We start from the raw sequence: 27,522 nt of genomic DNA, 5'->3' as shown, positions 1-27,522 counted from the left end.
CTATCAGTAGTAGTGATATCAGTGCTATCAGTAGTAGTGATAGCAGTGCTAGTAGTAGTAGTGATAGCAGTGCTAGTACTCGTAGTAGTGATAGCAGTGCTAGTACTCGTAGTAGTGATAGCAGTGCTAGTACTATCCGTAGTAGTGATAGCAGTGCTAGTAGTAGTAGTGATAGCAGTGCTAGTAGTAGTAGTGATAGCAGTGCTAGTAGTAGTAGTGATAGCAGTGCTAGTAGTAGTAGTGATAGCAGTGCTAGTACTCGTAGTAGTGATAGCAGTGCTAGTACTCGTAGTACTGATAGCAGTGCTAGTACTCGTAGTAGTGATAGCAGTGCTAGTACTCGTAGTAGTGATAGCAGTGCTAGTACTTGTAGTAGTGATAGTAGTACTAATAGTAGTAGTGACAGTAGTAGTAGCGTGTATCAAAGTTAACTGTAACAAAGCAGAAAGAGAAGGTTCTGTAGAACAAGAGTTGAACAGGGTTTCAAGGTGAGTATCCAGTACCTGGATGCCAGTTTGTTCTTCTCCTTGCGGGAGCGTGGGCGGGCTGTGAGGGGCAGCTCGCTGACCGGGGTCAGATCACTGATCACCTTGTTGAGCTTACGCAGCTCGTTCCCGATCTGCAGCAGCTTGCGAGGGTTAGGGGTCAAGTCCTCCACATCTGTCCGCCGAGACTTCTTCAGAGTGTACTTCCCTGTTCACACAGCCAATCACAGAGCCAGTTAACCACTGAGACATGTCCCTTAGTCAGCAGGGACAGTCAGACACATTTGTATCTCAAATGGATTAATTAAAAAAAATAAAAAAAAAGTACACTATAAATAATGGAATAACAATGTTACATTTGTAACCTACATACATTATCAGGGTAGAATGTACTGTATGATGTGATCTACTGTAATCGATGAACTATGAAGAGTGTGGCTTCCATCGAGTGCATGTGTAAATGCGGGAATTCATACTTCTTCACATGATTGTCGTGCAATAGATATTTTGTGCTGTGTGCTTGTACATGTCAGCACTTACCAGATGTGTGTGTTTATGACAAAGTGTGTCTCACCGTGGTGTGGGCCATTCCTCTGGTACATGTTGCTGGGCAGGGTCTCCCTGTCCCACTCAGAGGGCTTGAGCAAGCATTCCTGCTTGGAGGGGGTGAGCTGCTCGCTGTACTCCCAGAAGTAGCGGCGTTTGCCCCTCTTCCTGGAGATCCCTGCCGTCAGCCCCTTCACGTCCTCCACCGCGTCATTGTCACATCCTGATCACAACAGGAAGGGAGGGAGGGGGAGAGCGAGACACAATTGAGAGAAAGAAGGACCAGAGAGAAAATATTAGCAAGGGAGATAAGGGTGAGGGTAGAGAGATGAATATGGAGAGAGATGAAGATGGAGAGATCGAGGATGAGAAAATGGCAGAGGGTGAGTCGATCAGAGAGCCTTCCACATATAAAACAGTTTAAATAAACCCTTGATTATACTGTTCCATCTCAGAGCACGGCCAGGGTCACACTAACACCCACCCAAAGCAGAAACATGACCCCATTCTCAAGATCCATTTATAATCCTGACTCACTGGACCACAATGGGCCAGGCCAGGGACTCCCAACAGGGAATAAGTTCACCAATCAGATATTTCCTTTCCGTGGGACTCTGCAGCTACAAAGATATTCCCATCCAGAACTCTACGGGATCATTACTATTACAGGAAGCTGACATTTGTAATAAACTGCCGGTCTGAAGAGAGCACCTGCAGCAACTCCAACCTCACTTCACGTGGAAAAACAAAATGGTTGCTATAACGGTACATGCTTGGGCTCGGGGCCAATGTGAGTCTCATAAAAGGTGAATGTCTACCTGATATATGGCTACCTGGCTCGGAGAAGGCGTCGCTCATGTCATCATCTTTATCCCCCTCATAATCATCGTCCTCCTCATCTTCCTCATCATCATTCTCAGAGAGCTCATGCTCGCTTCCAAAACCCTCATCATGATCTTCATCAAGATCTTCATCCAGCTCCACCCCCTCAGCATCCTCTTCGTCCTCCCCCACCTCCTCCTCCTCTTCCTCCTCCTCTTCAACCTCTTCCTCCTCCTCAGTGAGGGCTTTCCCGGCCAGCCTGGCTCGGGTTAGGAACAGGGAGTAGTTGTGCTCCTCCTCCTTCTTCTTGTCAGAGACTGGGTCAGTCCCACTGGCAGTCACCAGGGTCTCGCTGGCCCCAGCCCCAGCTACAGGGTAGTGGAGCATAGGGGGCACAGCGCCAGACGTGCCCACTGAGGCGGGTGGCATCTCCCGGCGAGGCAGCTCTACAGTCTTCTCGTAGGCCAGAGTGCTGGCGGAGGCAGAGGCGGAGGCTGCAGTAGCAGGAGCAGCCACGGGGGCAGCACAGCCAGATGTGGTGGCCAGCTCTGGGGGCTTCCTGCTGTATGTGAAGTGGTTTTCAGCCTCAACCTGATGGGAGGCCATGGGCATGTCGACTAGGGGCCGGTGGGGCATGCTGATGCGAACCTTTGCCTTGCGCACGTAGTCATTGCAGTGGTAGCCCAGGGTGGCCATCTTGCTGGTTCCCTGGGCCTTGGACATTGTCTCTGTGCTGGAGGGGACAGGCCAGGTGGCCTTCTGGGAACCCTTGGCAAAGTCACCCAGGGGGTTCTTGACCAGGTTGGAGCAGGAAGAGGAGGGGCCCGGGCGGGCGGCTGTCTTCTTGCTCAGGGAGAGTGGGTGGAGGGAGGTGTGCTGCTTCTGGCCCCCTATCAGCAGATCAGGGTGGTAGAGTGTGTCACACACAGGGGGCTGCGAGTCCTCGCTGTTGAGCTGAGCCAAGGTGGGGGTCCGGGCAATCACCTCCTCGTCTTGGTAAGGGCTGGAGAAGTCATCCAGGCCTGCCTCCTTGGTGCCCCAGATGTCACAGCTGGTGAAACGGGTGTACTTGGTCAGGTCCTCCCAGTACGTATCCCACTGCTCAAAGTTCGAGCTGTAGGCCGGATCACTGTCCACCAGCTCCATGAGGTGCTCCCCACACTCCATCTCCTTGCAGTCCCCCACCGTGAAGTGATCAACTCTAGGACTTAGGCAAGCAGTCATTTCTCTGTCCTGGGGAGGAAAAGAAAGTACAGAGATGAAAATAGTGCATAGAATTTACATTATTTCCTGGGATAATTATGCAACCATCTTAAATCAACAATATTCTGTGTAAATATATATTTTAAAATTTGTTATTGTATTGTCATAGCGTGTTGTGTTCTCTACTACACCGCCTGTCTGGTCTCTCTGTGTGTATTTATTATGGATACCCATTAGCTGTTGCCAAGGCAGCAGCTACTCTTCCTGGGGTCCAAACACATTAAGACACTTACATAACACATAAAACAAAAGATAAACAGTACATCAGATAACATTACTACACCGCTACAATACAAAATGTATAATACCACCATACAACAATATTACAATGTACGTGTAAGTATGTGGGTGTCTGTACCCGTGTGTGTGTCTCTTCACAGTCCCGCTGTTCCATAAGGTGTATTTTTATGATTCTACTGCTTGCTTCAGTTACCTGATGTGGAATTCCATGTAGTCAAGTATTTTAAAAGCATTTCACTACACCTGCAATAACTTCAGCTTAATATGTGTATGCAACAAATCAAATTTGATTTCTATGTAGTATTGTGCGCCTCCCATAGTATGTTCTGGACTTGGGGGATTGTGAAGAGAACTCTGGTGGTATGTCTTGTGCTAGCAGTTTAAACAGACAGCTCGGTGCATTCAGCTTGTCAACATTTCTTACGAAAAAACAAGTAGTGATGAAGTCAATCTCTACTCCACTTTGAGATATGAGAGATTGACATGCATATTATTAATGTTAGCTCCCAGTGTACATTAAGGGCCAGCCTTGCAGCCATGTTCTGAGCCAATTGTAATTTTCCTAAGTCCCTCTCTGTGGCACCTGACCACACGACTGAACAGTAGTCTAGGTGAGACAAAACTCAGGCCTGTAGGTCATGCCTTGTTGATAGTGTTGTAAAGAAGGCAGAGTAACGCTTTATTATGGACAGACTTCTCTCTATTTTAGCTACTGCTGTATCAATGAGTTTTGACCATGACCATTTACAATCCAGGGTTACTCCGAGCAGTTGAGTCACCTCAACTAGCTCAATTTCCACATTTTTACAAGATTTTGTTGGGGTTTAGGGTTCAGTGAATGATTTGTCCCAAATACAATGCTTTTAAATTAAATATTTAGGACTAACATTTCTTGCCACCCATTCTGAAAATAACTACATCTCTTTGTTAGGTGTTGCAGTAATTTCAGTCGCTGTAGTAGCTGACGTGTATAGTGTTGAATAATCTGCATACATAGACACACTGGCTTTACTCAAAGCCAAAGGCATGTCGTTAGTAAAGATTGAAAATAGTAAGGGGCCTTGACAGCTGCCCTGGGGAATTCCTACTTCAACCTGGATTATGTTTGAGGCTTCCATTAAAGAACATCCCTCTGTGTTCTGTTAGGTAACTCTTTATCCACAATATAGCAGTCATTTCTGGAAGTGCTGTGTCCTCCCCTATAAGGGTGCTAAAAGTCTGTTGTCAATTTGTTTACTGTATAATAGCATTGTATCTGGTCAAACAGAACAGACCGATTGGTCGGCTATTTGAGCCATTAAAGGGGACAGTGGAATTCTTGGGTAGCGGAATGACTTTTGCTTCCCTCCAGGCACGAGGGTACACACTTACTAGTAGGCTTAGATTGAAAATATGGCAATATCATCCCCTATTATCCTCAGTAATTTTCAATCCAAGTTGTCAGACCCTGGTGGCTTGTCATTGATAGACAACAATCATTTTTTCACCTCTTCCACACTCACTTTACGGAACTCAAAATGACAACGCTCGTCTCTAATAATTTGGTCATTTATACTTGGATGTGTAGGTTCGGCCTACGTTGCTGGCACGTCATGCCTAAATTTGCTAAACTTGCCAATGAAAAAGTAGTTGGAGTTTGCCTTTTTGCCCAAAAGGTAATTTAAGGTGCACCAAAGCTTTTTACTATCATTCTTTCTATCATCTGTAAGCTGTGATCCTGCCCGGAGGCTCCTCTGCACGGAGAACACTTACCAGTTCGTACATGAAGTCTGGGTCTGTGTTACTCGCCAACAGGTCCGTGCTGGTCAGCGCCTGATCAGCAAAAGTATAATTTTGAAAGAAATCCCCAAAGGGAAGATCCATTCCACTGATGCCGGGCTAAGGGGAAATAAACATTCCAAACTATTCAACCTGTTGCAAATCCTGTTGTCCTGTTATAATACTCTGAAGAACATATTTAAATACCACTTTTCCATTTCAGAGTGAACAGAGATAATTATACTGAACAAAAATGCAACATGTAAAAGTGTTGGTCCCATGTTTCATGGGCTGAAAAAAAAAATATCCCAAAAATGCTCCATATGCACAAAAAGCGTATCTCTCATATTTTGTGCACAAATTGGTTTTACATCCCTGTTAGTGAGCATTTCTCATTTGCCAAGTTAATCCATCCACCTGACACGTGTGGCATATCAACCATGTGCTGGGGACAATAAAAGGCCACGCTAAAACGTGCAGCTTTGTCACACAACACAATGCCACAGATGTATCAAGTTGAGGGAGAGTCTAGTGGTTAGTGCCATTGGCATGCTAACTGCAGGAATGTCCACCAGAGCTGTTGCCAGGGAATTGAATGTTACATTTCCCTACCATAAAGCCGCCTCCAACGTCATTTTAGAGAATTTGGCAGTATGTCAAACCGGCATCACAACCGCAGACTGTTGCCAGGGAATTGAATGTTAATTGAATGTTTACCACAACAGGCAGGACCTCTACATCTGGCTTCTTCACCTGAGGGATCGTCTGAGGGGGAGGGTGGGGTTGCTGAGGAGTATTCCTGTCTGTAATAAAGCCCTTTTGTGGGGGCAAACTAATTCTGATTGGCTGGGCCTGGCTGCCAAGTGGGTGGGCATATGCCCTCCCATGGCTGCAACCCTGTCATGTGAAATCCATAGATTAGGGCCTCATTTATTTATTTCAATTGACTGATTTCCTTAAATGAAATGTAACTCAGTTAAATCTTTGAAATTGTTCCATGTTGCATTTATATTTTTGTTCAGTATAGTTGTAGTTTAAAGAAGCTACCCGTTTTAAACTAAGGTCATGAGGCAATTACAATATAAGTTACATTCTGTAAGAATCAATGGGTATATATATAAAATGAACATAAAAGTACATTTTAATTATTTAAAATTTTAATTAATGGATGCACCAACTGCAGATTGCCCCTTTAACTAAACGTTAAGCATGGAGAGTAACAGTGAACAAACAACATTTGTGGGGTTGGGACAGTCTGGATAAAAAGGGGAATGTTCCCATGGACGTGGGAAATCACCATAGGCTGTCTGTTCACTGACAGCTGTATCAAAGACTTTTCTAACTAACCGGCTCATTGTTCCATCTGTGCCTATATCATCCACATTGTAATTGCAGGGCAACTAGACTGAGGTCTGTCAGTTTTAAGCTACAGACTGTCCATTAACTGTCCAGCAACCTAGTTGTTTTCGCTTCAGAAGTTGGTCAATTGCAAGACTATAGAGAGACAACTGGCTAAAGCTGGACGACGTCTAAAGAACCCTCCCTTCCATTACCTGAGGCATCGCCGAGCACCGATCTCTGTTCCTTATTGTGAATGTTTCCTCCACCTCGTGTCCCAGTCGTCTTCGGATGATGTCAACCGACAGTAGAAAAATCTATGAGTTAAGTAACAAAAAGAGTCTTCTTTATTGTGGAAAACTCTGTGAACTCATGGAAGTCTAGTTCTCGTCTGGTGCCTGGTGTCTGGAGAGAGATGAGAACACAGGGGGAATGGAAGGGTTCAATTAGTAAGATATTACATATGTTTGCACATTTTCCCACTTCCCCGCCTACAATCTTATACGCCAAAAACACATAATACTGTCACTTAGCCTGCAAGCTGAGATTCTGTGCAGATCGTCAAACACGGCTTCTGAGAGCGACTGTCAAGACCGGCTGTTCATTTAAATCAGAACACATAGCCTACTTCTATCAACTCTAGTGTGATATATCTTAACTCATGACTGTGTTGGTTACACTCAGTGCAAGACTGGGGGGGGGGGCTTCCATGTTTGAAAGAGAGACAGTCGAAGCCGAGCAAAGTTGCAGACATTGTCCGATTGCAGCATTTCAGATCCAGATAATACACTGGGAGCCCTCCCTGCAGACAGCAGATTAGTTTGATGCGAGACAGAATGAGCATTGAATAAACACTGTGTCTAGGCTATTTTTAAAACGACACTAGCTAGCTACCATTCCCTGCTGCCAACGAAGAGTCACAAAGAGAGGGAGCAGAGTCACTGGACCCCGTTTGCATAACAAATCATGAGAAATATGCTGGGGGGAGAGAGGCCACTGTGCTGGCCAGCTGTGACACAGAGCAAAACAACCCAGCTCCTCTAGTGGTGGATGACATTTTCCACCTGGTTTGCCAACTCAGTCAAATGAGCTTCTTATCACCCCTGTCTGCTTTTCACACAGCAGCTTTTGCCCGCAGAGGAAAAACACCAACAGAAAAACACCACCTCCTCTTCTCTCTGCCTGCCACAGCATCACACAGAGACACACAGACACGGCAGCATAGCCTGCAAAGTAGAGCAGTAGCACTGGCTGAAACTAGTTACGCATACCTAGTCAGTATGTTACTGGTTACGCATACCTAGTCAGTATGTTACTGGTTACGCATACCTAGTCAGTATGTTACTGGTTACGCATACATAGTCAGTATGTTACTGTTTACGCATACCTAGTCAGTATGTTACTGGTTACGCATACCTAGTCAGTATGTTACTGGTTACGCATACCTAGTCAGTATGTTACTGGTTACGCATACCTAGTCAGTATGTTACTGGTTACGCATACCTAGTCAGTATGTTACTGGTTACGCATACCTAGTCAGTATGTTACTGGTTACGCATACCTAGTCAGTATGTTACTGGTTACGCATACCTAGCCAGTATGTTACTGGTTACGCATACCTAGCCAGTATGTTACTGGTTACGCATACCTAGCCAGTATGTTACTGGTTACGCATACCTAGCCAGTATGTTACTGGTTACACATAGCTCACCTTAAAAGCGAGATGTGTTGATGAGTCTTAAAATGCCATGCAAAGGAAAAGTAATGTGCTGCGAGTGCAGTCCTGGTCCTGAAAATACACACACCTGTTAGAGCCACTCAGATGAGGGCGATTGTGTTTTGGGAGGCACTGTGGGGAAGCCCTTGCTGCAATGTGCTGATGCCATGCGAAACTGCCTGCCAGCCTGGCTACTGCACTCTGCCATTTTAATATCCTTGTCCTCTCTACACAGAAACATCCCCCTGGACATTAAAAACACACTGCGTGATGCCTTACTGCAACAGTTTCTAAAATGCACGCTACAGAGTAGGCCTCTCTCTTACGCTTACGATTGACCACTCACTTCCTTGTCAGATTTCTGTGATGATAGGATTCTGTTGACGGCAGAATGTAGAGATGAAAGGAAGGCAGAAATAATTGCAGATTTCAGACATAAACAACGGTGCGCCCCACACCTGATATTGACAGCACTGTAGTCAAACTAGATTAGGGCAGGCTCCATGTTTTAAACTTGTTGGCGCAAGATTTTGAAATAGGAGATCACGACTAAAGCATAATGGGCTCTTCAGTATGCTATGCAGACAGGTTAAGTTAGTTTACTATGGGCACTGACATATGGGTCACAATCAATTATTTATATATACACTAGATGACAGACAGGGAGCACTGTTCTGAAGCCACCGTTGATCCATTTTACTACTCCTCCCCCCACGGCTGATCCATTTTACTACTCCTCCCCCACGGCTGATCCATTTTACTACTCCTCCCCCCACGGCTGATCCATTTTACTACTCCTCCCCCCACGGCTGATCCATTTTACTACTCCTCCCCCACGGCTGATCCATTTTACTACTCCTCCCCCCACGGCTGATCCATTTTACTACTCCTCCCCCCACGGCTGATCCATTTTACTACTCCTCCCCCCACGGCTGATCCATTTTACTACTCCTCCCCCCACGGCTGATCCATTTTACTACTCCTCCCCCCACGGCTGATCCATTTTACTACTCCTCCCCCCACGGCTGATCCATTTTACTACTCCTCCCCCCACGGCTGATCCATTTTACTACTCCTCCCCCACGGCTGATCCATTTTACTACTCCTCCCCCACGGCTGATCCATTTTACTACTCCTCCCCCACGGCTGATCCATTTTACTACTCCTTCCCCCACGGCTGATCCATTTTACTAGTCCTCCCCCACGGCTGATCCATTTTACTCCTCCCCCACGGCTGATCCATTTTACTACTCCTCCCCCACGGCTGATCCATTTTACTACTCCTCCCCCCACGGCTGATCCATTTTACTACTCCTCCCCCCACGGCTGATCCATTTTACTACTCCCCCCCACCGTTGTAAAATAACTTTTGGAAGCTAGAGAAATGCATTTACATGGTTTTTGCCATGTTTATTCTATCACAGACACCTTAAAGCATCCTTTTTAAAAGTGTGTTATGTGAGCTGCACATGCAAATCAAAAATATAGCAAGCCATTTTACTTAAAGTTTAATTTTTAAAATATTAATGTTACTGTCCCCACTAAAACCTAAAAAAAAAAACATAAATACATGTTAATTTGTCCTTGAAATATTTAATTGAAATACTGTGTAATTCCATTCATTCCTTTGGAGGACTGCTGCTGAGGATTACCAATATGGCCGACCGGTGGCTTCAAAGCCTCTCATTGGCCAATACATAGCATCAGCAATCTATTTTTTGTATATATCATTGGTCACAATGGATGTCACAAGCTGCTCCTGACGGAAATTAAACTTCACTATGCATTAGCTGGCTTCAAAGGTCTCAACACAATTGGAAAGGCATTAAGCCATAGGCATTAAGCCACAGGCCTTAGGAAACATGAGCCCACTTCACAATCTGATTGTGTGGGGAATGACAGATACAAAGGACAGTCATACTCCTGTACCAACTTCAGGGTGGGAGGGTCTCACTCATAAGCACACAAAAAACATTAAGGCTAAACCAGCCTACCAGCAAATTGACCATTTAAAAGGGGGTGGGGGGTTCTTTGTAAACTTAAACCACATATAAAGTATGTAGAAAATATAATGGACCTACATCTTTTTAATAAAATACTCTTTACAACCATGGAAAGGGGGATACCTAGTCAGTTGTACAACTGAACACATTCAACTGAAATGGGTCTTCCGCATATCACCCAACTTCTCTGATCCCTGACAACATTGAGCTACATGCACACAATAATAGAAATCAGGCCTTCTTGGTCAAATTGCTGCAAAGAAACCTCAACCAAAAGGACACCAATAATAAGAAGAGACTTTGCTTGTGCCAAGAAACACGAGCAGTGGATATTAGTCTGTCTGATGAGTCCAAATTTGAGCTCCAACCACCATGGCTTTGTGAGACGCATAGTAGGTAAACGGATGATCTCCGCATATGTGGTTCCCACCATGAAGCACGGAGGAGGTGCTTTGCTGGTGACACTGTCAGATTCAAGGCATACTTAACCAGCATGGCTACCACAGCATTCTACAGTGATACCCCATTCCATCTAGTTTACGCTAAGTGGGACTATAATTTGTTTTTCAACAGGACAATGACCCAACACATATCCAGACTGTGTAAGGGCTATTTCACCAAGGAGTAGTGATGGAGTGCTGTATCAGATGACCTGGCCTCCACAATCACCCCGACCTCAATCCAATTGAGATGTTTGTGATGAGTTAGACTGCAGAGTGTAGGAAAAGCAGCAAACAAATGCTCAGCATGTGGGAACTCCTTCAAGACTGTTAGAAAAGCATTCCAGGTGAAGCTGGTTGAGAAAATGCCACGCCTGTGCAAAGCTGTCATCAAGGCAAAGGGTGGTTACTTTGAGGAATCTAAAACATGTTTTGATTTGTTTTAACACTATTGGTTACTGCATGATTCCATATGTGTTATTTCATAGGTTTGATGTCTTCACTATTATTTACAATGTAGAAAATAGTAAAAAAAAAATAAAGAAAAACCCTGGAATGAGTAGTGCCCAAACTTTTGACTGATATTGTATATAAATATCATCAAAGATAATATTGTGATAATCTACTTTATCAATTGCTACCCCGTCACCAACTGATATGCTTCACAAAAAAAACAAACAAAACAAAAAACATTGGTGTGAAGGCCAGCATAGGTATATTTTAGAAACACAGGGACCTCTCCTGTGCACCTTTTGCAGCACACCAAAAAAATCTATCACTGGCATATCCAAGTTTCATATAATTCTGCTAATATTGAAGGTAGCGTCCTACAGAAAAAGCTCCGCTTCCGTGCTGAACTGAATCCTTGCCACGTGTGTTGGCTTTATAATATAATAACAGAGAGATAATAATCTCAAGTGTGATAGGCCGATTTGGTAGTGGTAGCAGGAATTATTTGTCGTCATCTCCATTCGCTAATTAATTACACAGAGAAATAGCTATGTTTCTACAACTACATTAGAAAAGTAGGCTATAAACATGGCAAGATGAGTCACGCAAACTTATACTATCGGGCAAATTCTATCAATATCATGCAAGCATATTTATAGGTCTAGGGCCAATACCAAAACAAACCAGGAAGCAAATGCAGTACCAGCAACCTTATAATAATTAACTGACTACTACGCCTGAGAGACAATACAGAGAAATGTCCTAACTTCAAGGGGTTGTTTGTTTACCATTAAATGTTCAGTGTACATCTAGATAGCCTAGATGTTTTAAATTGCATTGATTTTGTCTGCAAGGCTGGCAACATTTGAGATACTGTACTACCAATATACAAAATGGACTGCTTCAGGATTATTGTTGAATTTCTGTAACAACGAAGTTTAGGTCCGTTTTATTATCTCAGTTATTACCATGTTATTATTATCACAAAGTTATCCAATACACTGAGGCAGACATCTTTCTTTCATGTACTCTGAAGGATATACTTCTGGTCTAACCACCACAGCTGGTAATGACAACCTTGCTTTGAGGACATGTTGAGCAAAGAGTCAAGACAAGAATGTGTGTGGTATTCTCAGCATGCAGAGCACTCCACATCAAATTTGCAACACTGGTCACCCCTAAGTTTACAGGGGCAAATCGATCATGTAGGAAAGAATTACAGCAGAAATGGGCTAAGTCTTCAGATCTACCACGTATAAACTACGCTGAACAAAAATATAAAACGCAACATAAATTGTTGGTCCTATGTTTCATGAGTTAAAATAAGATCCCAGAAATGTTCCACACACACAAAAATCGCATTTCCCTGAAATGCTGTGTACAAATTTAAGCATTTCTCATTTTCCAAGATAATCCATCCATCTGACAGGTGTGGCATATAAAGAAGCAAATTAAACAGCATGATCATTACACAGTTGCACCTTGTGCTGGGGACAATAAAAGGTCACTAAAATGTGCAGTTTTTTCACAGAACACAATGCCACAGATGTCTCAAGTTGAGGGAGCCTGCAATTGCCATGCTGGCAGAGGAATGTCCACCAGAGCGGTTTCAGGAGAATTGAATGTTAATTTTTCTACCATAAACTGCCTCCATTGTCATTTTAGAGAATTTGGCAGTACCGGGCTCACAACCGCAGACCAAGTGTAACCACAACAGCCCAGGACCTCCACGTCCGGCTTTTTCATCTGCGCAGGGCGGGGGGGGTACTGAGCAGTATTTCTGTAGGAAATAAAGCCCTTGTGGGAAAAAAAAAAACTCCTGAGTGGGTGGGCCTAAGCCCTCCAAGGCCCACCCATGGCTGCACCCCTGCCCAGTCATGTGAAATCCATAGAATAGTGCCTCATTTATTTATTTCAATTGACTGATTTCCTTATATGAACTGTAACTTAGTAAAATATTTGAAATTGTTGCATGTATATTTTTGTTCAGTATATATATAGGACTAGATGTCTAGCGTTACACGCGATGAGGATGGACGATCTAACGTTAACTACACAGCATAATACCTCTGCAATACAGGATGGCAGTGAGCAAAAAAAACAAATATAATCACTAATCAACTGAATTAATAGTTTGAGGCTGACTCAACATGGATCCCAACACAAACAAGTACAACGTCAAACTAACTACTACTATACTGGGCCAACACCCACGTAATCCAACAGCCCTATTGGTCAAAGCGCAGTTATAGCCCGCCTCCAGATATGCACGAATGGTCGGCTTTACTGTCAATAGCAGGAGATTTCATTGTAGGTTGAGACTGAAAACAACAAGCAATTTAAAAGGATTGTTTTTGTGGCCTAAATAGCTGACTAAATACATGCAAAATGACCCCTTGACAGGCAGAATTCGCATAGGAGATCATTTTTCTGAGGTCTATGTAATCACCGTATAAATTACTGAGGGAACACGCATATCTAGTTAGTCAATATTATAAACACACGACGTGGATATATCGGTGACACTGAACAAAAGTAGGCATTGACAACCGTCCCGACTAGCTGACGCCCTTCAATCCCCGAAATGCCAATTTGTCAACAAACTCGGTCAAATGCTGTCTTTATTCTTTGCTCAATTTACCTAGAATGTTCTAGATCTTTTTCTCGAGCTCTGTAGCAGCATGGTGGGGGTGGGGGGCGTGTACCCTAAGAGGATGTTGATTTTACTTGACCCAAAAATCATTAATGGGGAATGCCTGATTCACAGCACCTCGTTTCAACACCCGCATGACACCCCCCCCCCCAAAAAAAAATAATCTAAATGTCAATCTTACAAATAAAAATAATTTCGTAAACAAAAATGCAAGCTATTGAAAGGAGCTACATTGTGCATGCACATATATATATACAGTTGTCGTGATACAGACAAAATGGTTTGTCAAATAAGTAAGACGTTTTAGTTCAGCACGATTTAACACGAAAATAGCTCAATCTTGTTCCCTACCAACTAGCTCCAGTATGGCCTCCGTCCCGCCCCTCTCACAGCAGCACGATATAACCAGCTAACCAAGACAAGAGGTAACAAGCATACAACGAAGAAACATTATCCACAAAGTTTGGCAAATGGTTTTAAAAACGTTCAGCTCACCTTTAGAAACCCCATATGAACGTTTTGTGTCGTGTTTCGCTTCGTGTTTATTCCTATCTGAGCAATAACAAAGCAATTTCAATGGAGTCCACGCTGCCTTTCTCTTGCGTTTGTTTTGTTTTTCTTCTTCCTGACGGGTTCGTTGGAAAGCGCGTGACTACCGAGTCACCTGGTCCTTCACTGACCAATCGCACTGAAGCTTTAAGCTTGACCCAAAACATTGCACCTAAATTACAGTATACTACTGCACACAATGCAGAGCATTGCACACACTTCAGATGCTGTAATACCGTTATCCAGACATTTTTATAAATAGGGAAGTAATATACATACTTCAATAATGACACCTATATACAGTGGGGCAAAAAAGTATTTAGTCAGCCACCAATTGTGCAAGTTCTCCCACTTAAAAAGATGAGAGAGGCCTGTAATTTTCATCCTAGGTACACTTCAACTATGACAGACAAAATGAGAAAAAAAATCCAGAAAATCACATTGTAGGATTTTTTATGAATTTATTTGCAAATTATGGTGGAAAATAAGTATTTGGTCACCTACAAACAAGCAATATTTCTGGCTTTCACAGACCTGTAACTTCTTCTTTAAAGAGGCTCCTCTGTCCTCCACTCGTTACCTGTATTAATGACACCTGTTTGAACTTGTTATCAGTATAAAAGACACCTGTCCACAACCTCAAACAGTCACACTCCAAACTCCACTATGGCCAAGACCAAAGAGCTGTCAAAGGACCCAAGAAACAAAATTGTATACCGGCACCAGGCTGGGAAGACTGAATCTGCAATAGGTAAGCAGCTTGGTTTGAAGAAATCAACTGTGGGAGCAATTATTAGGAAATGAAAGACATACAAGACCACTGATAATCTCCCTCGATCTGGGGCTCCACGCAAGATCTCACCCCATGGGGTCAAAATGATCACAAGAACGGTGAGCAAAAATCCCAGAACCACACGGGGGGACCTAGTGAATGACCTGCAGAGAGCTGGGACCAAAGTAACAAAGCCTACGTTCAGTAACACACTACACCGCCAGGGACTCAAATCCTGCAGTGCCAGACGTGTCCCCCTGCTTAAGCCAGTACATGTCCAGGCCCGTCTGAAGTTTGCTAGAGAGCATTTGGATGATCTAGAAGAAGATTGGGAGAATGTCATATGGTCAGATGAAACCAAAATATAACTTTTTGGCAAAAACTCAACTCGTCGTGTTTGGAGGACAAAGAATGCTGAGTTGCATCCAAAGAACACCATACCTACTGTGAGGCATGGGGGTGGAAACGTCATGCTTTGGGGCTGTTTTTCTGCAGAGGGACCAAGACGACTGATCAGTGTAAAGGAAAGAATGAATGGTGCCATGTATCGTGAGATTTTGAATGAAAACCTCCTTCCACCAGCAAGGGCATTGAAGATGAAACGTGGCTGGGTCTTTCAGTATGACAATGATCCAAAACACACCGCCGAACGAAAGAGTGGCTTCGTAAGAAGCATTTCAAGGTCCTGGAGTGGCCTAGCCAGTCTCCAGATCTCAACCCCATAGAAAATCTTTGGGAGTTGAAAGTCCGTGTTGCCCAGCAACAGCCCCAAAACATCACTGCTCTAGAGGAGATTTGCATGGAGGAATGGGCCAAAATACCAGCAACAGTGTGTGAAAACTTGTGAAGACTTACAGAAAACGTTTGACCTCTGTCATTGCCAACAAAGGGTATATAACAAAGTATTGAGATAAACTTTTGTTATTGACCAAATACTTATTTTCCACCATAATTTGCAAATAAATTCATTAAAAACCTACAATGTGATTTTCTGGATTTCTTTCTTCTCATTTTGTCGGCCATAGTTGAAGTGTACATATGATGAAAATTACAGGCCTCTCATCTTTTTAAGTGGGAGAACTTGCACAATTGGTGGCTGACTAAATACTTTTTTGCCCCAATGTATTTTCAAAGGCTCTAGGTTACACTTGCTTGGTGCAAGCATGACACTCAAGTCATTAGGGTTTACAAATACCATCTTTGATTAGATCTGCCATAATGCTATTTGTTATGTACTGTGATTTGACATTGTTACCCAATGTTGGAAAAAAATTGTCCAGGGCAAGATAAACATGGAACATACAGACTAGGTTAACTCATTTAGTCAACATTACTGCCTGTACAGGAAATGCTTGGGCACATTGTGTCCCCAAAAATGTACATACAATACAAAATCACAAAGTGGATTTTGAGGCACCTTCAAATATGAATTGTAACAGACAAGTTGGGTGAGATATGAGTTTTGAGAAACACTTAAAGCTGATAGGATGAGCAAGGTAATGAATCCAATCATCGCTTAAGATCCTATGTCATACATTCGCATTTAACCTAAAACACTTAGTAACTGTGAGGTTAATAAAATACATATAAACAAAGCCAAGGATTCCATTGGTGGGAGGGTCTGAGCTCAGGGCCTTGTGGGAAGGAATGGAGGACTTAGATCTGCCTGCCCCCCCTCCAATCAATAGAAGAGGCTATTACTCAGCAGTAAGAAATAAAACAATCACTTTAACTCGATGTGCTTTGTGTATCTCAACCACTTGCCCCCTCATTTTCAAATTCCTACATAGATATAGCTTCCCTAGATGTTGGTGACCATTTTACAGGCTATCATGAATTCCATCTTGCAAGCTATTTCAGTATATTTATTACCATTATCTTAGGTAAACCAAGAGTCAGATATAAAGTAAAAAAAATGCTAAATGGACAGGTTTATGATGCCTTTGTCCTTGGTCCTCCTGGGCCTTTCTCAGTCATTGAGGGCAGAGTCAGCGCCAGTGGAATTGCAGATACCAAATAGTGTCATTACTCAAAGCAGGTCCAAACAGTGGATTCAGCTGGGAGAGAATGGCTATCAACCAGCTGTGAAAGAACAGGGACGAGAAAAAAAACCGTTATGATAGCCTTTCAATTAGCATATTCACTGTGCACGCTCCTCATCTGCTTCAAGCATTCATCATCTTTGTGTTGAATTCATCTTTAATTTGAACAAAGCCAGAATGTGGATTGTTTTGTTTTTTAGATCCAATGATGTAAAAACAATAACAAAAATGATTTAACGTACAATAACAGTATGTACTGTGGAGTGATCAATGAAATACAGTTTAATGAGAACAAAGAAGGAGTTGTTCAGCAAACCTCTCTCCTTCATGAATTCCCAACATTTTACTGAGGAGACAATGCACTGTGCTTGTTTTGTACATTTGCTTTCAATGTTGTGGCCAACTACTGTCGTCAGCTGGTTCATTAACACAACGGCTCAGTAACACACAAGCATAGGCTGCTCCACAAGCTCAATATTTATCAAAAAGAGTTGCTATGTAAATAGATGCAGCAGACAATCCAAGTAACTGTTTGCTGTTTGTTTTGACTGTTTCCTGGGTCCGCCTGGATGGATCTGACTGTGCTATAATCAGGCCAGCTGTCATATTTGGCAGCAACTAATAGCCCACTCTCTGGTATTTGTTCTGAAGCACAGAGACCTATACCTTATCCATTAAACACTGATAACTGGCAAGAGTGGTTTCATTAGGCAACATAGTTTGAAGGGAGAATCTGCAATCCCTTTTTCCCACTTTTAAATTGATGATATATAGCCATTGATTCTTGAAGAATATAACTTAGAATTGCCTCACGAGCTTTGTTTAACTTTCTAACCCAGAACCCAAAATAAGCTTGTTTTCCTGTTGTTTGAAAACAATGTAATTGTAAACAAACAATATATAGCCTCAAAACATGATTAAAACGATACTTTTTTATATCTTGTATCCATAGCTGTCTATTAATTTGAGCGTGGTTACATTTCTCTAGCCCCGTCCCTCAGCTGTTTACAGAAACAGTGGTGGACTGACCGCTTTGTAAATAGTTTGAACTGCAGATTGCCCCTTTAAGTGGTGCTATCTGTAAAATGTGAATACAGGCTAAATAGACAAAGTGAACAGAAGATTCATAAATACTTGAACAGAGCCCCAATTAAAGACAGTGGATTTGTAACAAAGATGTGGCTTATTGAGCTCCTTGCAACTTCTCCCAGTTTTTCAGGTCAAAGTTCACCAATTTGATCCTCGTGTGAATCACACTGGTTTCTCACACACTTAAATACAAAAGGGTATTCTGTTTCTTTCACATTCTTGGCAGAGCTAAGGAACCAATAAATGCACACGATGCCTTGTGTTTACTGCCCCCTACCGGTGGAACAATATAGCACGTATGCATGGATGTCACAATGTTTTTAATCTTTTAAATATATATTTTTATTAACAACAAATCAATACAAAAATTACATGAGGAACACAAGTATATATAAAGAATATACAAAGGACATTTGGGCTAGGGGCGGGGTTAGGGGGTACAATATCACATTCCTTCATCACAACAGCTTTTTTGTTGGCAGAGTATTTAATTGTCTTAAAATACAGTTCAATTTATTTTTGCAAGGTAAGAAAATGTGGTGTTTTGTTTGTAAATTACATTTGTGAATATGAAATTTGGCCAAAAGAATAATGAAATTAATTACATAACATTGTTTCAACTTATTTCTATCATAAGTAAAGAATACAAGCAGTACATCTCTCCATAATAGTGTAAAATCTTCATAAATGTGTACAATTATAGATCTACTGGTGTATTGTCACAGCGTAGCCTAGTGGTTAGAGTGTTGGGCTAGTAACCGGAAGGTTGCAAGTTCAAACCTCCGAGCTGACAAGGTACAGATCTGTCGTTCTGTCCCTGAACAGGCAGTTAACCCACTGTTCCTAGGCCGTCATTGAAAATAGGAACTTGTTCTTAACTGACTTGCCTAGTTAAATAAAGTTTTTCTTTTAAATGAATACAAGCCAAAAAAGATGCAACACTGGATGGTCATTACAAAAAGGTCAATTTGAAAGCATGTTTTTTTTATTTTTATTTTTTACTTCTACATATTGGCAGGATAATATTTATGAATAATTGTAAAATAAACTTCCTTAAATGTTGTTAATAAGTAGGTATGTGTGTTCGCCTGTCACTAGCTAGCTCAGAGGTCACTAGCCTGGCTGACGCGCGACCCACGTGACTACACTGCTCTGTCGATTAAAAAAAAGAACAAACAAGTTGAACGAAGTCTGTGCTGTATAGCAAAACATCTATACATTTCACAAGGGATAAAAAAAAAAATCGTGATACTTACAACAAGTAGCAGCAAACTGCAGTCAATACTAGCATGGTAATGACGACCCTGTGAGAAGCAGATATGGCCATTCATACAGTAATGCAATGGAATAAACATGTTATTTTTCTAAAGTTTAAAGCCACACCATCAGAGTGGGCCATAAAAAACGTCATTTGCTTATACATTTCGTGAACTTTTTGTGATATAATATCGATAAACAAAATCCGACAGCCAGGATTATTTTTCATTCTCATCTCTTTCACATTTCCTGCACAGTAGAAAATGAATTATGTTCCGCAATTACTCACCCTCTGTTTGGTCCCTTCGGAATAAACCATGGTACCACCCCTCCAACAAATCCCCAAAACAGTGTAACTATAACCATAGGAATGGAAAAAGCCATGTTGCGTCTTATGAATTGTTTGTTGATTTAAGAATGTTGATTTAAAACCCGTTTACTGTCTAATGCCTACTACATTAGACTAAATTCACGAGAAGTCCGTGAGAACTACAGAACTTTAGTAGCATATCGGTAAATCAGGTCACATGAAGAAGCGCCTACGTCAAGAATCGCGATGCATAATGTAGCCTATTGTTGATACATTGTAGAAGTGCGTAACCAAATTAATGCAGTAACAAGTTAAGTTTGAGCTCCACCCTCTCCGTTTCAAAGTTACGGGCAAGTCCATGGACCGAATGTCCCCTCCGCTTCCGAAATTGGAATGACGCGAACAGCTGCGAAGTCGTGATTTGTCCAAATAACCAGTGATGAAAAACAGAAGCACCAAACTATTTCTGCTAGTTATCTATCGAAGGTGTCCATAGTTTAAAGACATATATACGGTACCATTTCTGTTTACGTAGCTTGCCCATTAAAGGCAACCTTTCAGCAAGGTTCCATAGAAACAAGGCCGAGGCTGCATATCCGTAGGTAACCGCCGCGTTCTGCCCCCGTCCTGCTCCAGTAAAGATCTGTATCATGTGTTTATTTTTACTTTAACTTTACGCACACATTTTTTTGTGGTCACCCCCTCACACTTTTCTCACTGTCAATCCTGAAAGATAATTCTTAAAGTTTTACAGGAGAAACATCCATGCAGCATCTGCATGCAAACCATTTGATCTCAATTATTTTCATGGGAATATGCATTTAGATCTTCTTTGTTATGTACAGTGTTGTTTTGAATTATGTACAGAGAGCGAATTTCAGAGCAGATCGTGTTAACAAACTGTAGCCTACCTGTGTTTTGTTTCAAAGCACATATTTTGCCTAGTGGCAAGCACTGTTGAGTTGAGGCCGCGTGAGAGTAAAATGCCAGCTCTTGTATGCCATCAGTAAATATTAATACAATTGTTAAATTATGAGCCTAGTTGGTTTAGCCACAGAAAAAGTGAGCAACCTTCCCGCTAGCCATGATTGGCTGAGATAACAAGTGGGCTGGACATGCCGAGAGATGAGTTCGGATTGGTCTGCCATATAGCCCACTTCTGCCCGAGCTGGTCAGTATGTATAGCTAATCCAAGTTTAACACCTGTTTAAATAAAAAATTATCACGTAGTAGAAATGCAAAAATGTGGCTCTCCACTCTCTGGAGGTCCGAGTTTTGAAAACAGGGTAATTGGAGTATGATACCGAAGGAGATGGAGAAAACACCTGTCTCCGGATTACATCTTCAAACTAAGGGCAACCATGGCAACCGTGACAGGGAGAAGCGTCCATCCACAATGTACAGTGGGGCAAAAAAGTATTTAGTCAGCCACCACTGTATTATGGGTAAGATAGTCTAACTAACTACATTTTCAGTTGTTACACGTTTTTAATTTTGACAGAAAGTCATTTTCATTTCAAGTTAATGTACTGTTAGCTAGCTAGCTAACGTTACGTGTATGATCTTATTATTCGTATATCAGAGCCATTTGCTTTGCTAGTTATAGCCTAATGTTATCTAGCTAATATTGAACCTGGTTGGTTAGTTATTTGCAGATCCATGCAGGGTAGTAACGTCATGAGTTGGGATTATGGTTTATTGTTTACCTAGCTAGCTAGCTACATGTCTTAAAAAAGACTCCATAAGGCAAGTAACTATTTTAATAGAATGTCACTGCGACAACTGTTGATAGACGTAGCTGGTAAATTCGCTCTGGCTATCTACTCCGATTTCAGAGCATGAGTAAGACAGTCTAGCTAGCTACATTTTCAGATATTACACGTTTCTAATTTTGACAGAAGGTTGTTTTCATTTCAAGTTAATGTATTGATAGCTTACTAGCTAACGTTAGCTGGCTGGCTTGCTAGCCAACGTTAAGTGTATGATCTTATTATTTGTAACTCAGAACCATTTGCTTTGCTAATTATAGCCTAATGTTAGCTAGCTAACATTGAACCTTGTTGGTTAGCTACCTGCAGATTCATGCAGGGTAGTAATGTCACGAGTTGGGATTATGGTTCATTGTTTACCTAGCTAGCTAGCTACATGTCTTAACAAAAGACTCCACAATGCAAGTAATTATTTCAATAGAATGTCACTGTGACAACTGTTGATAGACGTAGCAGGTACATTTGTTCTGGCTATCTACTCTGAGCGCAAAATAACTGATACATTTATGAACGCTCAACACCCGTTGAATATGGCTGATGTCAGTATATGTTGGCAAAAAAGCATAAATTGTTGCCAGCAGCACAGTTGCTGTCACCAATATAGCATAGCATAAAAACAGCCTAACCAGCTCTGCTAGGGCAAGTAAATTGGTCAGTGAGCTGTTCTCTCATTTGTGTCTGGAAGTAGCTAACAAGCTAGCCAATGTTAGCAGGTTAGCTTGGGTGCTTGACTGTTGTTGTTGTTAGGACAGAACGCTCAGATCAACCTCTCTGGGCTCGACAACAGCCAGTGAAATTGCAGGGCGCCAAATTCAAACAACATAAATCTCATAATTAAAACATCTCATAATTAAAACATACAAGTATTATACACAATTTTAAAGATACACTTCTCGTTAATCCAACCACAGTCTCCGATTTCAAAAAGGCTTTACGGCGAAAGCACATCATGCGATTATGTTAGGACAGCGCCTAGCCACAAAAAACCATACAGACATTTTCCTGCCAAGGAGAGGACAGAAATAGCGATTCAATTAATCACTAACCTTTGATGATCTTCATCTGGTGGCACTCCCAGGATTCCATGTTACACAATAAATGTTTGTTTTGTTCAATCAAGTCCCTCTTTATGTCCAAAAACCTCAGTTTAAATTGGCGTGTTATGCTCAGTAATGCATTGTCTCAAATAACATCCGGTGAAATTGCAGAGAGCCAAATCAAATTACAGAAATACTCATAATAAACATTGATGAAAGATACAAGTGTTATACATAGGTTTAAAGATAAATTTACTGTTAATCCAGCCGCTGTGTCAGATTTCAAAAAGGCTTTACTGCCGAAAGCAAACCATACTATTATCTGAGGATAGCACCACATCAAACAAACACAGACACTCATATTTCATCCCACCAGGCGCGACACAAAACTCAGAAATAACGATGTAATTCATGCCTTACCTTTGAAGATCTTCTTTTGTTGGCACTCCAATATGTCCCATAAACATAACAAATGGTCCTTTTGTTCAATTAATTCCGTTGTTATATCTCCAAAATGTCCATATTTGGCGCGTTTGATCCAGAAAAACACAGGTTCCAACTCGCACAACATGACTACAAAATATTAAGTTACCTGTAATCTTTGTCCAAACATTTCAAACAACTTTCCTACAACAACTTTAGGTATTTTTTTAACGTAAATAATCGATAAAACTGAAGACAGGATAAACTGCATTCAATAGCGGATAAAAACAAAGTGGAGCGAGCTTTCAGGTCACGCGCCTCAACCACAACAGTACACTTCACTCGACCCTCATTCTGAACAGGGCTACTTCTTCATTTCTCAAAGGAAAAACATCAACCAATTTCTAAAGACTGATGACATCCAGTGGAGGCGATAGGAACTGCAAGCAACTGCCTTAGAATTCTAGATTCCCATTGAAAACTCATTGAAAAGAGAGTGACCTCAAAAGAAAAATCCTGGTGGTTTGTCCTCTGGGTTTCGCCTGCCAAATAACTTCTGTTATACTCACAGACACCATTCAAACAGTTTTAGAAACTTCAGAGTGTTTTCTATCCAAATCTACTAATACCAATATGCATATCCTAGCTTCTGGGCCTGAGTAGCAGGCAGTTTACTTTGGGCGCGCTTTTCATACGGACGTGAAAATACCGCCCCCTAGCCTAAAGATGTTAAGGAGATGGGTGGTGCTAAAGCTTAAGAAGGTGTGAATGATGCTAAAATGGTGTAGACAAAGAAGAGCTCTCCAGTAGGTACGGAAATATTCAAAGGTCATTTTCTCAAAATTGAGGTTACAAGTTTATCAACTTTCAAAGCAGAATTACTTTCCCATTGTTCAAATTTAGCTACATAAGACTTTATTAAAAGAGCACCATTCGCCAGAGTAGCCTACTCTCTACTAGTAGAGCTGAGACTGTACGTATGTAGAGAATCCGGCACATGTGCAGAAGCTTCGGGACCTTTAGCCCCTGAGAAGAGCGGTCCAGAAAAGTCAGATCGCAGCCACTCCGTAGAAACAACCCCTGCAGCTACCCGGAGTCTGAGCCTGTGGGGGTGGGGGTGTCACAGCTCAGTCTTGATCTAGTCCATCAGATCTTTCTGGTCAACCATCTCTAGCTGCCTGCTCCAGCGGTGGTAAGCCAGCAGAACAATGTTCTTGGCAGAGCTCATCTGGGTGGCAATAGATATTACATAAAAAATATGCAGTTTTCAGCTACAATAGTCATTTACAACATTAACAATGTCTACACTGTATTTTTTGATGTTGATGTTATTTTAATGGACAAAAATGTGACCCATAAACTTTTGAATGGTAGTGTATTTTAAATAGTTTAACACTTTTTTGGTCACAACATGATTCCATATGTTATTTCATAGTTTTGATGTCTTCACTATTATTATACTATGTAGAAAATAGTGAAAATAAAGAAAAACCCTTGAATGAGTAGGTGTGTCTAAACGTTTGACTGGTACTCTATATATACACTACATGGCCAAAAGTATGTGGACACCTGCTCATCAAATATCTTGTTTCAAAATCATAGGCCCTAATATGGAGTTGGTCCCCCCCTTGCTGCTAATAACAGCCTCCACTCTTCTGGGAAGACTTTCCACTAGATGTTGGAACATTGCTACGGGGACTTGCTTCCATTTAGCCACAAGAGCATTAATGAGGTCGGGCACTGATGTTGTGCGATTAGGCCTGGCTCGTAGTTGGCGTTCCAATACATCCCAGAGGTGTTTGATGGGGTTGAGTTCAGGACTCTGTGCAGGCCAGTCAAGTTCTTCCACACTGATCTCGACCAACCATTTCTCTATGGACCTCACTTTGTGCACGGGGGCATTGTCATGCTGTAACAGGAAAGGGCCTTCCCCAAACTGTTGCCACAAAGTTGGGAGCACAGGATCGTCTAGATTCTAGAATGTCATTGTATACTGTAGCGTTAAGATTTCCCTTCGCTGGAACCCTGAATCCATCTCACTCTCCATTGAATACAGGCAGTTGACCTCAACCCCTCAGTGAATATTCAAAAAAGTATTAAAATAAACGAGATGTATCCACCAATCCAAAGAAAGGAATAGGTGGGAGACTGACAGCCCGCTGTTCCACACTGTGCACAACAATAAGCTTTTCGTCATAATATCCAATCTCTGACCCTAGTTTGTTTCAGGTGGCAGCATCGTATTAGTGGAAGCATAGATTGTTCTCAGTGCAGGCCTGGCTGTAGCTAGATATGTTGCATCTGGGACAATTTTAGCTAACCCAAACCTAATTTTCCTAACCTGCCACATTAATTATTCTAACCTGCCATCCTAATTCTCCTAAGCTGCTACATAAAGTAACTTCTTCTGCTAGTCAAAACCAGCAGACCTGCCCTGAGAGCAGTGTGAGTATACACTAATGCGATATAGCCTTCAGGTGAGAGCTTTCACGTGGTCCTTTGTTTATAGGCTGTGTGCGGTGTTACTGCTTTGCTAGTCATTTCTGTGAGAGCAACCATTTTGTGACCATGACATTTTAAAGTATATATTGAAAATAAAAGTGTTTGTTGATTTGTATAAAAGTTTAAATAAATGATAAAGGTTATTTACTAGTAGTTGGCTGAGGAGTATTTCTCTGTAATAAAGCCCTTTTGTGATTGGCTGGGCCTGGCTCCCAAGTGTGCGGGCTTGGCTCCCAAGTGGATGGTCCTATGCCTTCCCAGGCCCACCCCTGGCTGCGCCACTGCCCTGTCATGTGAAATCCATAGATTAAGGTCTATTAAGGTCTAAGGTCTAAATAAATGTATTTCAATTGAATGATTTCCTTATATGAACTGTAACTCAGTGAATCTTTGAAATTGTTGCATGTTGCATTTGTATATATTTTTTTCAGTTTAGAAAGAGCTGGTACTAACCTCGTGAAGGTACTAACCTCGTGAAGATAATAACCTCGTGAAGGTACTAACCTCGTGAAGATAATAACCTTGTGAAGGTACTAACCTCATGAAGGTACTAACCTCGTGAAGGTACTAACCTCGTGAAGGTACTAACCTCATGAAGGTACTAACCTCATGAAGGTACTAACCTCGTGAAGGTACTAACCTCGTGAAGGTAATAACCTTGTGAAGGTACTAACCTCGTGAAGGTACTAACCTCATGAAGGTACTAACTAACCTTGTGAAGGTACTAACCTTGTGAAGGTACTAACCTTGTGAAGGTACTAACCTCGTGAAGGTACTAACCTCGTGAAGGTACTAATCTCGTGAAGCATTTTCAAGTTATAAATTAAAAACCAACGGTTTAATAAGATTTCCAAACTCTTTTTACATGAAGTTAAATGGACAAGAAGTACCAATTATGTTTGATGTGCCTAGTACAAGTGCATTCAAAATGTAGAATTTTCATGCGTCCTCTTCACTTCACTTAAATGTCTTTCTATGCCTCAGGCCAGCCACATCTTCAGATATTTTGTGTGCCTCTCCTGTTTGTGTGACCTCCTGTTGTGGCTCACACCGCAAGACATGCACAAGTGCATGCAGAGATGTCATGATTCTTTCTCTGTCACACACACACACGCACGCACGCACGCACGCACGCACACACATACACACACACACACACACACACACACACACACACACACACACACACACACACACACACACACACACACACACACACACACACACACACACACACACACACACACACACACACACACACACACACGCACAAAAAACTTGATATCACAAGATAAACAAGACTCAACCTCAATGGTTTCACTGAGGGACATTCCCAGGTATTGTGCAAGGCCATTGTGCTCCATATGTTGTTGTTTTCCTGTAGAGCTGGAACAAACTGTTCATAAAGATGGATGTCCAGCTACATTTTCTCTATCATTTTGGAGGCCAGAGGTTGCCCCCCCCCCACCCCCACCCACCCACCCCCCCCACCCCTCTCGCTCACACACTCACACACCCACACCCACACATAGGAAAGCAATAATTATTGTTGTCATGCTAACTGTATTTATTTGGTTTATTTTGTTGATCAAGTCTAAACTTGTTCACCACTGATGAAAACAAAAGAAAGACAGCATAGTTGCATAGTCATCAGTGAAGATTCGATCTAAATAGACGTCTTATGGTGGTGGTTGGTACCAGGTCACAGGATTTCCCCGTCGCAACCCACGGAGTTTACAGAGCGGAAACGCTGTATTGAATACTTCACCAACATTTCCTCCTGTTCCGGCTTCTGCCGTTTTCTCAACAGACATCATTCTCAACAAACCCACCATCCTGTATGTTTACATTAACATGAAAATGGAAAAAACTAAATTGTTATTTGTCCGATGTTGCAATTTGTTGAGAATGATTGAAAATTATGTCTGTTTGGATATGCGCTTGTACGCGTCATGAGCATTGTCATAGAGTTGTGCAATCTCTCTATGTGCAGTGGGATAATAAAAGGGACTTTCCATTACTATATTGGAATATACGCCTATGCAAATGAGCAGTCG

General features: G+C 42.0%; 2 protein-coding genes across 7 annotated transcripts in view; both read right to left on the bottom strand.

Moving 5' to 3' along the window:
* The window catches only part of LOC118374256 (CREB3 regulatory factor-like), a 34,660-nt gene extending 18,465 nt beyond the window's left edge, over positions 1-16,195 (bottom strand). For 2 of the 6 annotated variants that reach the window (XR_008147261.1, XM_052529449.1), the window contains exons 1-6: positions 14,211-16,195; positions 6,668-6,769; positions 5,109-5,234; positions 1,850-3,086; positions 1,060-1,254; positions 504-693 (exon numbers count right to left, since the gene is read on the bottom strand). Coding sequence is in view for 1 of the 6 variants with exons in the window: in XM_052529449.1 (XP_052385409.1) it covers positions 504-693; positions 1,060-1,254; positions 1,850-3,086; positions 5,109-5,234; positions 6,668-6,769; positions 14,211-14,225 (1,865 nt within the window). In the remaining 5 variants the exon portion in view is untranslated. Of the gene's footprint in view, positions 1-503; positions 694-1,059; positions 1,255-1,849; positions 3,087-5,108; positions 5,235-6,667; positions 6,858-14,210 lie in introns of all 6 variants that reach the window. The other 4 variants (XR_008147265.1, XR_008147266.1, XR_008147262.1 and 1 more) reach the window with 4 other exon arrangements.
* A 147-nt stretch (positions 16,196-16,342) lies between these two features.
* LOC118374254 (V-type proton ATPase subunit e 1-like) lies at positions 16,343-20,346 on the bottom strand. Its single transcript, XM_035760630.2, has 3 exons — positions 19,714-20,346; positions 19,424-19,471; positions 16,343-17,118 (listed from the first exon to the last, which is right to left on the bottom strand). Exons 1-3 carry the CDS (start codon positions 19,806-19,808, stop codon positions 17,025-17,027), a joined length of 237 nt encoding a protein of 78 aa, XP_035616523.1. The 5' UTR covers positions 19,809-20,346; the 3' UTR covers positions 16,343-17,024.
* Positions 20,347-27,522: the final 7,176 nt, after the last annotated feature.

This window comes from Oncorhynchus keta, chromosome 11, assembly GCF_023373465.1.
Source record: "Oncorhynchus keta strain PuntledgeMale-10-30-2019 chromosome 11, Oket_V2, whole genome shotgun sequence".
NCBI lineage: Eukaryota > Metazoa > Chordata > Actinopteri > Salmoniformes > Salmonidae > Oncorhynchus > Oncorhynchus keta.
The sequence above is the reverse complement of the archived record's forward strand: the minus strand, read 5'-3'. Positions and strand labels throughout refer to the sequence as shown.

Excerpts from the sequence above, each read along its gene's own strand:
- LOC118374254 (XM_035760630.2), bottom strand. The coding sequence starts at position 19,808 with ATGGCTTTTTCCATTCCTATGGTTATAGTTACACTGTTTTGGGGATTT. Across the intron at positions 19,472-19,713 it reads CCGAAGGGACCAAACAGAGG|GGTCGTCATTACCATGCTAG; the intron begins GTGAGTAATTGC and ends TGCTTCTCACAG. Across the intron at positions 17,119-19,423 it reads GCAGTTTGCTGCTACTTGTT|CTGGTTGATAGCCATTCTCT; the intron begins GTAAGTATCACG and ends GTTCTTTCACAG.